Source organism: Hyposmocoma kahamanoa, unplaced genomic scaffold, assembly GCF_003589595.1.
Source record: "Hyposmocoma kahamanoa isolate Upper Pololo Valley unplaced genomic scaffold, ASM358959v1 94, whole genome shotgun sequence".
NCBI lineage: Eukaryota > Metazoa > Arthropoda > Insecta > Lepidoptera > Cosmopterigidae > Hyposmocoma > Hyposmocoma kahamanoa.
The window spans coordinates 6,734,790-6,752,209 of NW_020654878.1; the positions used below are offsets into that span (position 1 = coordinate 6,734,790).

Here is a 17,420-nt window from a genome sequence, read left to right on the forward strand (position 1 = left end):
TATAAGTTTTTCTTCAACAAATCAGTAAATGGAAATATGTGAAAACGCGAATGAGAAATTGTCACTCTAAGGCGACGATATATATAATAAGTAGGTACCTTAGTCTTTTTGAATGTTATGTAGGTAATTTTAGTACTCGACTCTTAAATAACTAATCTATATTTCGGTGTTATCTTTCAATTGTGACACGCGACCCTAAACCTTTATACAAAGCCTGCGCTCCCTTCCTCGCCTATTTCTGTAACAAAGACCTCAACGTGGCATATGGCTTTTTGTTGTAATGTTCATTGTAGTCCTATCTTGAGAAAAAACGACACCTACATATATTTAAAAGCGAAAACAAAAGTGTTAAATATCACTGTTTTATCAAACTCGAAAGAACAAAGGATGTCTTTTGTTATTTATAGTGTATTGAATTGGCACCCTTGACCAATGATTGGCACTATGAATTAGAAATTCAATGTAAAAACTTCACGGTGTTATATTAAATTTAATGTTGCGTTATGGACACACAATCACACGGATTCCAATATCATCCATGCAATAGTAATTCAATATTTGGCGCTGAAATGTATTGTTACATAAAATCTTAGTAGGCATAGTGTTTTAATCTAAATGAATTTATTGTATTACTTGAAACTAATACACATAAATGGATAATACTTCTCTCTGAAATCCAGAAAAAAGCAAGTAGCCAGAAAATAGGAAAATAAAAAATATAAAAAACACACACACAGACACACACACACACACACACACAAACACTCACACGCACGCACGCACGCACGCACGCACGCACGCACGCACGCACGCACACACACACACACACACACACACACACACACACACACACACACACACACACACACACACACACACACACACACACACGCATATATACTTACCTCCATTTCGTCTAATACTTTTACCTTTTATTTTATTTGTACTTTATTTCACTTCGTTGTAGTTCATATTAATGTTCTATTTACAATTACAATCTTGTAAAACTGTAATATTGAAAGTGAAATTTTTTTTTATCAATTTTGTGAAAAAAAAGAAAAACAAAATTCGAAAAAACACAAAAAAACGAATTTTGTGAAAAAAAAAACAAAATAAAAATCGAACAGGGGAACCATGAACTCTTATTACAGTTCAATATAGGTTCGTAGCGACAGTGCGGGATAGTGATATACACTTCATGTAGCGCTGTCTCACAACGATTCATTTTAGTTCCTAAACTGAATCGTAATAAGAGTTCATGGTAAGGCCCCCAGGTCTGTTGGCGTGGTGTTCATTGGAGGTATGTTACATCAATCGACTTTAGATAAATATACTCTGTCTTTTCCAGTCCATGATTATTTTATTTTGTGTTAATAATAAAAATCATTTGTTACCTTATTTATTTAATTTCTTAAATGAACAAAAAATAACATTAAAGTTTAGAAAGCTAAGAAATAACCTAACGCTGAAAAATATCTCAAACTACATACTTTATTTCATAGGTAAGTAAAGTACACTTGAAATCATCACATTGATTGAACTCTACTATTTATTCGTGAGGCAGAAGAATGAATAAGAAACTCTGCTCTTTGTAAATAAACATTTGTATTATTTATCATTTACAACATTTATTTTAAATATGATCGGTACATGAAGATCACCTCCAAGGACTAGACGGGTCACTACCAGGCATTTCTGTCATCCAAGTACGCAGATTTATTGTAAAGTTTAATTATATTAAATCTCGTGAATTGCAGTTGAATATCAACCGGACCCTTACTACAGAAACGCATAGATTGCCCTTTTAATGAATGTGTGTCTTTGTCAAGACAAATGTCAAGAACAGCCAGTTTATTTTTATTTCTCACATTAATATTATGTTCAACATTATTTTTCATAAAAAAAAATTTTTTTCTATCTCTGATCACAACAGTGATATCTATATCGTCTCGTGCTTTCTTTCTATTTCCGATCATATTCCTGTGACCGTTACTACCTTCGAAGGTACATAAGTAAGAATTAATATTTTCTGAACACTCACTTTCTGATTCAATTATTTTGGATAATTGGGGGTAGGTATGTTTTCCGGCCTTTACCGCTCACATATTTCTTTTCGAACCACCACGGGGCGGAAATTGTTTGTTGTGTCTATGTCATTTTATGGTTATTAAAAGCCGCATTTTTTTCGGAAAATGTAATACATGCAATTTCTAAAGTTAATTAAAAATGAAAGAAACTGTAGAAACTAATTTCATAATACTTATTCGTGAAATATATTTTTTCTAAAAATAAAAATCCCCGAGCATCTTGAAGCTCCTCGGAATATTATATAAAAATAACTTTACGTTTATTTAAATTATATATGCATATCACTCAAATATAATATTTACTATTATTATAGGCAAGCTACGTACGAAGTTCAAATTCAAATTCAAAATAATATTTATTTCATAGGTAAGCATTATTACACTTGAAATCGTCACAATATTAAACTCTACCGCTCATTCGTAAGGCAGATTCCCCTGAGAAGAATGAGCAAGAAACTCTAGGGGCTGCTCTTTGTAAATAACATTTGTACACATTCAACATTTACAATATGTATTTTTTTTTTTTTGAAACATCAGAGATCGAGACTACCTCCATGAGCTAAACGGGTTGCTACCACGGATTTTTGTCATCCAAGTACGCAGAAGTTGTAATAACCTTTAGTACAAAGTTTTTGTTTCACTATAGTTTTAAACCTCGTGAAAGGCAAATTTTGTATATCAACCGGAATCTTATTATTTGCCCCTTAAATGATTTTTTGACCTTGTGAAGACGACTATCAAAAAAAGCTAGTTTATTTTTATTCCTCGTATTAATGTTATGTCTGGCACTATTTTTCATTATTATAAATAAATTACTGTTCCTTTTAACATAAATTACATTTTTATAAATGTACTGTGAGGCTAGTGTAAGAATGTTAATTTCCTTAAACTTATCTCACAAAGATACTTTGGGGCCCAGATTGTAAATTGCCCTAACTGCACGTTTCTGCAGGACAAAGATTCTATTATTATTGGCGGCATTACCCCAAAGCAAAATGCCGTATGTCATTAGACTGTGAAAGGAGCTGAAGTAAACCAATCTGACGGTTTCGACGTCTGAAAGTTTCCTTATTTTTTTATTCGCGTACACTGCAGAGCCGAGCCCACCCCATCGCAATTTAGCATCTAACGTTATACCTAGAAATACAACTGTATCCACAAGATTCAATTTTTCGTTTCTAACTACAATGTTTGTAACCGTCTCTCTAACATTGGGTAATGTAAATTTCACAAAATTTGTTTTTTTCTCATTAAAGAGTAGGTTATTAACAGCAAACCAATCAACTACTTTATATATAACATTGTTCACATCGTCTGAGGAACATTGGTGCCATTAAACTTTAAATAATAAGGAAGTATCATCAGCAAACAATACTATCTCATGTTTTATACCCTCCATAAGGCTAGGTAAGTTATTAATATAAACTAAAAACAAAAATGGGCCTAGAATTGAACCTTGAGGGACACCCACGCTAATTGCAGACCTTGATGATCTTGTACCGTTAACATCGACCCTCTGTACCCTACCACGCAAATACGATTTAAGGAGGTCGAGACCACGTCCCGCCACACCATAATGGCGAAGTTTCCTGACCAGTGTATCATGGTGCACACAATCAAAAGCCTTGGAAAGGTCACAGAATACGCCAATAGCATCATGTGAGACTTCCCATGCACCAAATATATGATTAATCAACTCGACACCAGCATCGGTTGTAGAGCGACCCCGAGTAAAACCAAATTGTTTAGGAGACATTAAGTTATTACTATAAAAATGTGCACAATTTGATTTAGAATAATTTTTTCAAATATTTTACTGAGAGTTGGTAGTATTGATATAGGTCTGAAATTGGTGGGGTCAGAAATACTATTTATACAGATTTGAAAAGTGGAATTACTTTACTTTGTTTCATGAGATCAGGAACGACACCATCATCAACACATTTATTAAAGACACAGGCTAAGTAAGGCGCAATACAATCAACTATAGACTAATTACTCTGACTGAAAGACCATCAAGATCAGCAGTATTTTTTATGTTTAAAGACTTAAAGGCTTTAACAATATCGTTTGGAAATATATGACGGAACCTTAAATTAGTTATACTCACTGCATTATTTTCTTTTAGTAAGGATTCAGCGGCGGTGGGAGATGAATTTAACGACTTAGTAGTCAAAATTGGAAAGTCAGTAAAAAATTTTTCAAATATTTTAGCAACTTCTGCGTCTGTGTTTACAATTTTGTCATTAAATCTTAGTTGAAAATCTAAGTTACGAGGTTTGACCCTTCCAGTTTAGCTGTTTATAATATTCCAAGTCGTTTTTACTACATTCGCGCTGCTTTTAATTTTATTATTTATAAACATTGCTTTGGCTGCAACACAAACACATTTTCGAATATTTCCTAACAAAATCATTAAATACAAATACAAATATCCTTTATTGCTACAATGACACTTTTTGACATAAATGACATGTTAAGCCAAAACATAAACAACCAATAAACGGTACGCCAAACATGTCAGAGGGCAAAAGGACGTGTCTCAGCTTGTGTACCTGAAACCGTTGTTGTCGCAGACAGCGCTGTTTTTCAGCCACCTCCTTGTCCTAAGATCTTAAGCGGGCTTAAAAGCAACGAGGGCCTAAAAAACAATTATAAAATTTTGAAAACCGTTATTCTATATTATTTAATAATTCAATGTTATTATACGTATAATAGATAAAAGTAAACTAATTTTAAGGAGAGAAAAAAACTGTTACTAGTGTTATAAGTCCTTTCATCGTAAAGAGCATATAGCCTTTGTCTACTTTTGTCAAGTCCCACAGTCGCCCAATCACCAAATTTCAATGAATTATTAATAGTTATGATTATGGGCTTAAAAACATTATCACGTTCACTTTTCACTATGTTGAAAACTGAATTATACAATTTATTGAGATCGTTAACGTACGGAATGTCAGTTAGTTTAAGCATTACGTTATTTCTATAAGCTTTAAGTCGACCATTATTTATCGGAACACATGTGATATCCTTTTTTGGCATTTTGTTAACAGTTATATTAAAATTGGCCAATTGACCGCAGTGATCAGAAGTTAATTTATTTATAATAGATTTATTACTAGGTACGGCGTTAGTATAAATGTTGTCTAAACAAGTGGCAGCAGTAGAAGTTATCCTTGTAGGCACCAAGAAAAGACTCACAAGATTATAACATTGGCAAAATGATATGAGCCTACTGCTAGCACTGGAATCTTGTAATAAGTTAACATTGAAGTCACCACAAACAGCAATATATTTATTTGGATTATTTAATTTGCCTAAAACTTCATCTAATCTTTTTTCAAATAATTCGTAAGATGAATGAGGGGGACTTTACACGCTTAATATAACAAGCCGTTCAAGCTCTATGCAGGATATCTCTATAGTCCGCTCAATAGATAGACTCACAATGTCTGTACGTACTTTAAATTTTAAATTATTTTTAATAAGAATTAAAGAGCCGCCAGGAATTTTCGCCGCTTTTTCTCTGCAGAACGAACTAGACACCTGGTGATTGTTGAAGCTAAACATGAACTGATGTTTTGATAGAAAGTGGTGCTCAGTAATACAAAGAATATCAATATTATTACAGTAAACATTGATTTACAATTATATGGACGTCGGGTACGCGCTAAAAAGTGTCCGCACTTGTAAGGCGCTAAAATCGTATACAGAGCGCCAATCTCCGCTTTAGTCTTCATTTGTTCGACTGACAGCGCGATACTGCGATGACATTACAATTTAAATTTCGAATAGGTTGACTTGGGACATTTTTTTCGTGGTTTTTGTATTAGACCCGTCATCCATTTATTTGTAAGTCAATGACAGTAAATAAATAATTCTATTTCTAACTCTTTGCCTTTCATGGCTTTAAAAATTTTGGTGCACCAGATTTAATATACAATTTATTTTATTTCTACATATGTGTTTTGGACTGGTTTTTTACTGTCATTGTGTTGCAAGAATATCTCTCCGCTGTCTTATTAATTAATTTAAAGAATTAGAAATTGAATACAGATAGATTATTATCAGTAAACTGACCTATGTCAACGGGCTGCTCAATAGAAGCTGCCGGTCTGGTAGCCAACGATTTGGCTGAATTATTAATTTAATATGATAGCAACTCTGCTATCTGTCTCCTAAAATAACTAGTAAGATAATACCTATCTTTAGTTAAATAAAAATATTTACTAATAAAATTATTAGTATCCGTAAAATGAAATTTACTATAATGAAATGTCAAGCTGTGTAATGTTCTATTTAAGTTATGTCTCAAATTATTTTCTCTTGTTGTAAGGCTATTGCTGAAGGGAAAAGCTAACAAAATAATATCTTTTATATTACTTAAATTGTGAAAAATATTGTATTAAATCTTTTTTGAAGGAAAATGTATTTTCCTCTTCTGCCAATTAAAATTATTAATGAAGTGTCTTGGTCAAATTTAGTTGACAAAATACTGTCTAATATTTTACAGTATGTTGCACCTGGCATGCAAATATTTGTTAATTTTATTCCTAGGTCGTTAAGTTGCAAACCTATATTTTTTACACATTTCATCACTATACATAACAATATTTTTTTGAATTTCATTTGATCTAGTTATTGGCAAATAGGTATTTTTTGATTGTAAACAAGATTCCTGCAACAACAATAAGGAGGGATCAGTGACACACACAGACAGGGAGGATTGTGGTTTTATTTCTTTGCAGTTGCAAACTTGACTAGTCGTTAAAGACTCAAATCTGTCATTATTATATCTACATAAATCTAATTAATTAACCATAGCCTGTGTGTGCTCCTTAATCTCCTGTTGAGCAGTTTCATATTTCTGCGTTATTAATTTTAATGAATTTGTTACACTATGTAATTCTGCCTGGAGGCGCTGTGTGTCAAATTCATAGCTAGGCCTATTTTTCTCAAGATTTTGAGTACAATCACTCAATTCATACAACAAACTCTGACGTTCTTTTCTCAATGATATATTTTTACAAAATGCTGCATTTTTCTTTATTAATTTGTTTGTGCTGGATATGCATTTATTAATTTTAACATATTTTTTATTTTTTTTACTACTATTTAAAGCTGTTGAATTAAATTAGTGACTTTCACAAGTCAGATCAATGGTGATTGATTCTGAGTAGGAGGATGGTACAGCACATACCATTGAGGGAGCACTGCTGACCAGCTCATCAAATACTGTGACTGTGTTGACTGTTGTTCGTCTCTTGCTTGTTCCATTATAGTTATTTGATTGCATGCGTCTCGTAGGTCACATTCTAATGAAGAAATGCGCGCAAGGGCTTCTTCGAATGCGCTGCTGCTTTGGTCGATTCCATCTACCACTATCTGTACCTGGTCTCTTTGGTGCTGTACCTCCGTAATTTGTATAAGCAATTCAGCCATATCACTTTTTAATTGCCTATTCCTATCTAAAATGTAGAATATTTCCTTTTCACTATCGTTTCTTTCTGTCAGCAATTGCTCATTCAGTGCCTTTGCTGTTTTGAGTTCTAATAAAGCGTGTTGGAGTTTATCCTCCAATTGACGTTCCGCAGCAGCTTTGCGAGTAAACATTGTTTATGCTTTTGAAAAAGAAAATGAAAACAATTTGAAAAAAACGTTATAAGAAATAGTGAGGTTACATTACTTACAATTTATCCGTACAAAGACTAAATATTAGATAAAATAACCACTCTTAAGTTATATTATAAGTTTAACTACCTGTTTATCTTAATAATTATGGAATTACTTACGAAATAGCATACAAGTTTCAAAAACAAATTCGTAACGGCTATCTTTCCAAAGTGACTTGAAAAATGCACAAATTACCTTTAACCTCGATAATTACTGTTGCAGTTGTGTAACAATGAACTTAATTGATAAATGTGCTTTGCAACCACGGATATTATTTCACATCGTAACATAAGTAGTCGCTATTCACAATATTATTCATAAGAAATATAAATAGCAGTATTAGAGAAAATCGATCACTTCGTGCTAAGATGCGATAACTTATGACCAGCATCCCAAACGGATCGTCTGGTGACCCATATATCACTCGGCAGGGATAGGTGCACAAGTTTTTCTTGCTATTCATAAGACATTTCTTTTTGCTGCTTTTTCTAGCTCTCGATTACACTGTACTTGGTGAAAGGTGAAGTTTTTCCTTATTTAATGCATAGTGACATATGCCATAGTGTCATTACTTAAAGCTTTTATATTCAGAACAAAACTTAAGCAACAATAATTTTTCAGTATGATTAAACGTTGGATATAAGGTTGAATATAAATGAACATACGTCTGTTAGTAACCAGCCATTATATGATTATACGTTACTGTGGGCTGTTATCAACTTGTTGAAGCTAGAAGGGCGCGTGTTATGACGATGCTTTATAGGTATGTAAATATGTGGTATAAATAGCTCTAAGTTTAAACAAAGGTTTGAACTGCCTCCGTGGCTTAACCATTACCATGCTGGACTGCCACGCAGAGGTCCCAGGTTCGATGTCTGGGCCGGGAGAAATATTTGTATAGCCTACATTTATTTCTCTCGTGAGGTTTGGGTGTAATTTGTGGTTGTCTATATGTGTGTCCATGGCACCCGCGACACAGGGTTTCGCGGTAAACAAAAAAAAGGTAAAGCAATTATATGTAAGTATTCAATAGCAATCGATTTTCACTTCAATTGATTAATGTGTGCTGATTTAATCAATTTGTTGAAATTATTCGTAAAACGGTTCTTGATGCAACTACTAAAGTGATTCTATTGTAATCCAAACAATTTTTCGTGACCAAAGTAAAAGATTGCATAAACTTGCGTCTATTAACTTAAACGAGGTTGCGTACATATAGAACTATTGTCATTTGTTTGCGAGTCGATGCAAGGTCAAAATCGCTAGCTACCTCTGTAAGCCATGATTTATTGGTATGCTAACTTCTCTGAAATATATTCAAGACCCGAAATTCGAGCATCGCCACGAGGCATTTATTACATAGCTCGTATTTGTTGCCGTAAAACAGGAATGAAATAGCTATGAACTACGAAAAACAATGACAATCAATGGAAGAACGTAGGTATAAGATATTTATGATAAACCTTGATTTTTATAAATGCAATATAATTGAAAACTGTTCAATAGAGGTCAAGTCCGTCCGATCCCTAATTGATGTGTACTCGTAAATGACCAGTAACATTTTGTTGCAAAATGTTTAATTAGAGTAGCAATGTTGTCATGAATGATGAATCGCCTGTCAACTTTACGTTACTGTTTTCAACTAGGCCGTATCTGGCTAAATGCGGTCATCCAAATACAATAATTTTTAGACAATATCCTAAAATGTACCAGAATAAACAAATTATTATATTCCATAATTATTGTGAAGGTATTTCATTTATGTACACCGAAAAACATCAACTTAGCCTATCAAGATACTTGATGGAATAAATCACGAAATGGTTGAATTCATTCCTACTTACAACGATTCTTTTTTATAATAAAAAGTGACGGGATGAACAAGTCGTGCGCCTGATGGTAAACTACACGCCAGTCCATAACAGTTGCAGTGCCACTCAGAGCATTAAATCTGCACTCGTCACCCAGAGGCATAAATTGACAAGTCCCATATGCCTGTAATTACACCAATTTTAATGATTGCAATAGTCATTAAACTTGTTGATGCAATCATTGTTTTATTGACTCAAAATATGTAACAAGGAGACAAATTATATGATCACCTTTACAATCTTGTTTTATTACAATCATTTCGTTATTTCAGTGTAGGTTTACATTGAAATTAAGAATTTCTTATTATTTGGTTACATTGTCTTATTATAGTAGGGCGTGATTATCAGTTTAGATAGTATATATCGCCGCCTTACTTTCTCAAACTCGTATCTTAAAACACACAGTTACTCAAATTCAAAATATGGATTGTATATACAAATTTTGCAGGCTGATTTCACATCATATTTCCTTCAATTATTTACAGACTGGCTTTTACCTATTCTTAAAGTAACGCATCCAAATTAACACCCTTGATAAGAAATTTAAGATAAATAAAAAATATAGTAATAAAAGTAATAAAAATAAAGTTTTGCCATCTTCTGAATAATCTGTCTTTATAACATACGAGTTTGAGAAAGTAAGATATGTATAAAGATATGGTTTATGAACGCCCTAAATATTTACCTAAGTATATAACAATATTCGTAGCTAGTTCTACATAAATTCCACAATGCAAACCTACGTAGTAGTGCAAGTTCAAGACTGCACTGGTCAAGATAAGAGATTGATAAAGGCTACTTTCAGTTGTACGAAGTGAATCACCTGTAAGCCTTCGTGTAGTCACGCCATGTGAAGGTCTAAATCGCAAAATCTATTACATTTGGTTTGTTGGATGCTTTATAGTGAAACCAGTGTAGTGTAATATCCTTGTGAAACTGAGGAAAGACGTGAATTTAGTGTCAAATTACTGCTAGAACAAAATATAGCTATTACAGAGTAGTAGTAACTGAGAGAGAAGGTACCATTATTATACTGATTGTTACATCGTGCCCTTGGTATAGTAAAGCCACATGTGATCATAGGTACGTCAATAGTGCGTTTATTGCATGAAAGCAGAGATGGGTTAGCGTCCGGGTTTTAACCCGGCGCTTTGTTAACGCCGTGTTTAAATCGGGGTAAAAAGACATTAACGACAAAACTCGAGGGCAAAAATTATTTACAGCTAAATATTTGTTTTGAATCGAGTTTTGTTGAAATTGAATAATAAAATTACAATATGTTTATTGCTTTCTGATCTAGATGATTCGATTTACCTTTCTATTGAAACTATTCGATTTAAAATGCATTGGAATAAATCGAAACAAAAAATCGTTACATTGTATGCATTTGAATCGATCTTATTAATATAATGTGCATCCGTAGTAGTCAAAGTCGCCTCTTTTTCGTCTCAAAAAGATATTTAGATCGAAATTTTATAATGAGTATGGAATTATACCAAATTCCATATTCACCGCTTCTTACTACGATTTTGGGCAGATATGGGTTAAAACCTTTGGGTAAAAACCCGGGCGGGTTGATTGGGTTTTTACTCACACTACAACAATTTATGTATATGAGAAATTGTATAACTTTCCGACATTAGCATAAAAAAGTCATCGACCAATTTCCGTCTGTACAAGCCGTCACTTTGCGGATGTGGATTTACTACACCACGGATGCGATATATGTAATACTATTTAATTATATATCAATGAAATGTGAAGTGAACACCATCAACTGCAACGGAATTCTCGATGAAATGAGAATGATGTGGGACTCCGAATGCTTGAACGCAATACGCAATCGCTGACGCGTGCCTCATACGGTGATATGTACACGATCACTGGTTCAGATATAAACATATTTACACTTCTTCCCCCTTTATGTTTCACTCTTATTTGCTTTTACGAGCCTTCAAATTAACCTTTATAGTTTATTGTAGCTATAAAAAGGTCGGCCTGCAATAGTATAAATTATATTGATGTAGAGTGAAAAGATTCACTAGTCAAAGTTTTTAAAATCGAAGTTAATATAACATAGGTAAGTAATTCTACACTGCTACCTCTTGAAAAGCAATATTATAGTCAGTGTTCAGTTTCTGGAATAATTAACTCATGACACTGCATCCATAATAAAGTAGTTTTTACTTACACAAAGTACTTACAAGGTATTATGCAGCGCGATAGAGAACACCATTTATACTTATTTGCATACTTTTCAGATATCCGCTATGGTGCTCTGAGTACGCATGTAGCCGTTCGCTACTGCTACGACTACGTGCAGCTGTAGAACAAAGTGCTGCGCTACGAATGCTAAATGTAGCTCGCGAATGCTTGCGGGGGTCTACCATAACCTTTCCAAAAACAATCTTAATGAAAGAGTGATAATATTACTCATATTCGTACCACGACAAATTTGTCAACCAAGTAATGTATTATTGCTAAAGTGATTGAAAGAACGAATGATTTCCCAATATTGTCTATACCTTACTAAAAATAGGAAAGATATGACGCTATATGAACTATATAATGCCATCTCTTTCTTTTTTGATGTTCCGAATCGTCTTATCGTAGCAAATAGTCTTACTACAAAAACGTTTAAGCAGATTTACCAGATGCTTAGAAAAAAATCGTACCATAAATTCACGCCTAACCATTGTTTTGGGATGGGCAGGGGTTGGACATTGAATTTAAACCACTGCCTTAGGTTTAACGCGTGTTTCAACCATCGCTACAGATCACCAATACTCAAGGGTCATCGCAACCTACCTTTTACTGTTGTGTTTTATTTCTCTTTTCGTTTATTTGTGGTGATTATTATGGATATCTTGAATTTTATTGATTCTATTGACATGGACGATGTGGATTATGTGGAAATATTTCGAGACAGAATGCATCGCGAGCGAATTAATCCATTCGAGTATTACGACGAAGAGAAATTTCGAAAAAGGTATAGTTCAGTAAAATCTTCGGATCAGAACATAGTGATTGACATGAAAGAAAGGTTCGATTTTGTGCAATATAGACATCGACGAATGCAGAGAAGACAGGTGCCTTCTACATTAACAGGAAATATTGTAAGAAGAAATTTCATACAATAACATTTTTGATATAACGAATTTATTAATAGAATTTGGACAAAATTATGCAATTTTTATTTCAAGAATAGTATTTCAAAAACCTTTTTCTCCAACTTTTTTTTAAATTTCTTTTTCGATCATCAATACTTCAATTAGTAAATTGTGTCTTACATCCGGGTCACAATTCTTTTGTTTGGTACTTTAGTTTTAATTTGTACTCCTCCTCCCATAATTTCGGTGCTCTCTCTTTAACTTCATTGTTGTTTGTAAAATAGTAGTTTTTGGCTTAATCTGAAATAAACAGGCAGAGTTATAGTAAATTATGTGCAAACATAAAATAAGATATTTACGAATTACTCTCTCAACTTTGCGTTTTTTACTTTCTCCTTTCTGTGGCATTTTTTGTTTTTGTGCTATATTGACAATAAGGCGTTTTGGTAGCAGTTTATGTGCCTTTTCGGAATATTTAGGAATTATTATTTTAAATTCTGAGATAAAAATCTGTAGCTAAAAAACAGTACAACTGTCATCATTTATTTAGTAAAATACTTATTGAACAAATGCTGGTTTATCTATCTGTTCAACTGAGTCCTTTGAGAACTGAGAGCTAATTACACCTTATTAGAATGGGTAACAATATTTGACTATGATGTCGTCTTAGAGTGTATTGATATGCAATTTCTGTGTATTTAATCAGGGGAAAAATTCAAATTCATTCCAAAAGGGAACTTTCATAATTTCGTGGTATTTAATTCCCTTGTCTAGGCTGACACTACAACTTTTTCGTCTTGAATCCAACTATCACCACTCTCGCGTTTTTTATCCATTTTTGATACTATTTATCGATTTAAATACAATACGCATGAGAAAAATCGAAAGTTTCTTCAAAAGAAACCAACGATCACTAACACTACACGCACTATCAGTCCTCTCTGAGGGTCAGGTAAAAACTACATTCCGTTACGCTTTATCCAATAACAAAACAGGCTAAACGGTGAAATAAAATAAAAAAAATTTAACAAATTCTTGCATTGTATTGTACAACTTGCAAATTACTTTATATTATTTTATGACAAAACTTTGCTAGTTATTTTAAAATTATTCATAAACCACTGTTGGATCTGCGTAAAATAGAAAAGATGGGGACAAACGGCGAATGACGGAATGAATGAATACTAGTGCTGCCATAGTAGAATATTATATCAGTGCTTATACTTTGTCTACAAAGACTGGCGTTAAACATGATTTTGTGGTGCGACACGTTAAACACTGTTTTAAACAATGTTCAAAGATTAGTCACTGACTAAGTAAACGCATGTTAAAACGGTGATTATTAAATCTTTTGTGGTAAGACTGAATGTTTACGTACATACTTTATGTTATTAACATTCAGAGAATTTTAACTGTTAAAAAAAGAAAAGTACTGTACTCAATGCTCAAGTCAGGAATTGAGCAGACTTGAGTATGATTTCAAGCACTGGAAATACGACCCTAATGGCAACGACTTGAGTATGATTTCTAGTGCTTTGAATCATACTCAAGTCCTGACCTGAGCATTGAGTAGAGTTCTAGAATACGACCCTTAGATTGCTAAATTTGAGTTATGAGCAATATTACTTTAATGTTAAAGTCGCGTCATAGTACGAACTGAGATAATGAATAGTCACAAAGCTGCCAATGAAACATCATAGTTTGAACATTATAATAAGCTTACTTTAAGCTCGTTATGGTACGAAAAGTGAATGTAAGTATAAAGTAATACTGTTTTAAGCGGTTGCGGTAGGCCTCCAGTTTATTGCACATCCTCGTCAGCTACGACATGGTCATATGTGTACAAGTAAAGGGCAATCGTTCTGAGAGTAATATTGTTATTACTATTGGCTATATTTACCAACTAAGAGTAATATCATTTATAATAATTCTTTAGTGCACAAATAAATCTGAGATGACTCTGCTACATACCAACTGGCCACTTTAGATTCAATTGACAACCGTGTCAAGAGGCTTGTAGGTGACTCGGAATTAGTGGAGACGAAGCAGGAGAACCTTGAACCTTGAACACCGCCGTAAAGTTGCCTGCTTATCCGTATTTTATAGGATTTATCAGGGGGCGTGTGCGATGGAATTACACGATTTAATTCCGCCTTCCCCTTTCCATCACCGGGGGACTAGGCGTAGGCTTGGGTTCCACCTCTATGTTGTGGATATTCCAAAGATTCGCACGAAGCGTTATGCTTCCACATTTATATGGTGAACGGCAATGGAGTGGAATTCCCTGCCTGCAGACTTATTCCTTGAACGTTATAACTTTCAAGGCGAGAGTGAATAGGCATTATGTAGGTGTGTTTGCTCCATCGTCGACCTCGTCGTCACTTTCCCTCAGGTGAGATGGAGGTCAAATGCGCGATTATAATTTATATTAAAAAAATTCATTGAAATTTTCAAGTTACAAAGGACATATACAAAGGTGAGCCTATCTCTAGAAGATATATCTTATAGCCAACCCTAGCCGTGGAGAATAAACTAAGGGCCGTATTCCAGAACTCTACTCAATGCTCAAGTCAAGATCTGAGTATGATTTCAAGCACTGGAAATACGACCCTAATGACAGGGACTTGAGTATGATTTCGAGTGCTTTAAACCATACTCAGATCCTGACTTGAGCATTGAGTAGAGTTCTAGAATACGACCCTAAGTCTGAGGGACATTGTTGTATAATACATTTATTAAAATTCAAATGTAAGTATAGTTATCAATGACGATAACATAAATATGGTTGTAATATAAACCTACATAAACTTGACATATATTAATACATAAAGAATACATACATACAATATATACTATTATAAAAACAAATTATTTACTTTATATTTGTGTTACTGTATTTTTATTTTAAAAATCCGACTCCAAAACATTGATATTCACTTTCGCTGTGTTAGTTGCGGCTTCTTCCGCAACCACAATTGAAAAGTAAAGGGAAGTCCTCGTCGAAACGAATCATATAACGCACACACTCAACATACTCTGCTATTTCTGCTATGTCTGCTATTTCCATCATTTTATCAGATCTTAGAGGATGGAATAAATAAAGGAGTATCAGCTTAGAATCACCAAAAAACTTTTTTTTTCTTGCCAGGATTTACGTGATTTTCTTACCATTGGAATTATACCTATATGTCAAGTTTTTTTTAAATCGGTAAACGGGTGAAATTCAATAAACCGGGTTCATCCCTAACGTACCACCCTTAGAGGAAAAATATTGTTCTCAAATTTAAATGAGTACTAATGAGGTAACCCCTTTTTCAGCAAAATAAGAATCATTGAAATCGCTTCATTAAACGCGTAACATATCATAAAAATATATAGTCGAATTGAGCACCTCCTTCTTTTGGGGTGACTTTATTAGAAATAAATTAAAATATGCAGGTACTATAAAAGCTAAAGTACTAGAAACTAAAACTAGGATTCCTCCTTTTTTGAGGCCGGTTAAATATAGGATTTATAACTTGTTTATAATATGTTTTAAGGTAATTGAGCCGTAGCCTCATTTCATACCGACATTTTATCATTTTAAAATTACGTATTATACATATTAAATTAAATTATTTTTATTTTCGCTAAATTAAAGTGCTACACAACGCGCAAACCAAGTGTTCTACAAGCGTGTCAAAACCAACTTTTACTAGGTATCACAAAAATTTTAAATGCGAATTCGCATTAGCAAAGTGTTTGGAACCATCCTTTACAACGTTAAGTAATTTTAGAAATGGTAATAATAACCTTCTGGCATGCATTGGTATCACATACACAATTTCTATTTATTTTTGTAAGGAACCAGAATGGACAAAGGAAGGATCAGGTTATTAATATTATTGCTAGGTTACCATGAGTGAGTATATTGATGGTTTCATTGTGGAAGTAGAAGAGGCTGCGAACGCAGTCCGTCCAGCTCTGCAGCGGTCGGTAGCCCGTTAGTACGTACGGGTTAAACTGCAGGTGCTGCGGCATGTCTCGCCAGTGTAGCAATTCTACGCCACCCCCACCTTTATCACCGTCCTTCTTCTCCACATGCACTCCACCACCACACTTCTCCTCTCGACTCTCGCTCTTCTCCGCCTCCGTTGCCTCCTTCCCCTCATTATCACAGATACGCTCTAACGACTTTTTCCTTTTCTTAGGTCCTTTCCCGTTCATCTCTTGAATTGACATATCAAGCATTTTTGTACATGTATCAGGTACGTGAACGTCTCTCATAACGTCTGAGCGATGCTCTCGCGTGGAAGAACAGGAGGCTGAGTGAGTATGAGCATGTCCGGGGATTTGTACAAATATCACAGCTTCAGCATTGACAGGAACCGCAGGGTGCGCGGCTGGGATACGGCGCGTGGTTTCAGTGACCGCGTTGTAATCGGCTGGCGCGGCTGGCGGCCCGCGGGCTGGCGGAGCCCCGGAGCAGTGGCGGCAGCGCGGGCCGCGGAGCGCGCGACTGTCCTCGGGCGCCGCCGCGTGCCCTGGACACCTCCGCCTCCCCCTTGCCCCCCGCTTTTGCGCACTGCGCAATCCCGATCAGCTGATTCCCGCCAGAAGGTCGACCCGCTCCCTTTCTTACACTTAATCGCACTTTCACTCACCGCCAAATCATATTTTGCTAAATGAAAACCTTTTGC

General features: G+C 34.5%; 1 protein-coding gene across 1 annotated transcript in view; it reads right to left on the bottom strand.

Annotated features, from left to right (window-relative positions):
- Positions 1-17,228, bottom strand: part of LOC113237869 (progestin and adipoQ receptor family member 4) — a 112,986-nt gene extending 95,758 nt beyond the window's left edge. The window contains exon 1 of the mRNA XM_026474568.1: positions 16,638-17,228. Within this exon, the coding sequence (XP_026330353.1) occupies positions 16,638-17,007 (370 nt within the window). The 5' untranslated portion in view covers positions 17,008-17,228. The remainder of the gene's footprint in view (positions 1-16,637) is intronic.
- Between the last annotated feature and the right edge of the window lie 192 nt (positions 17,229-17,420).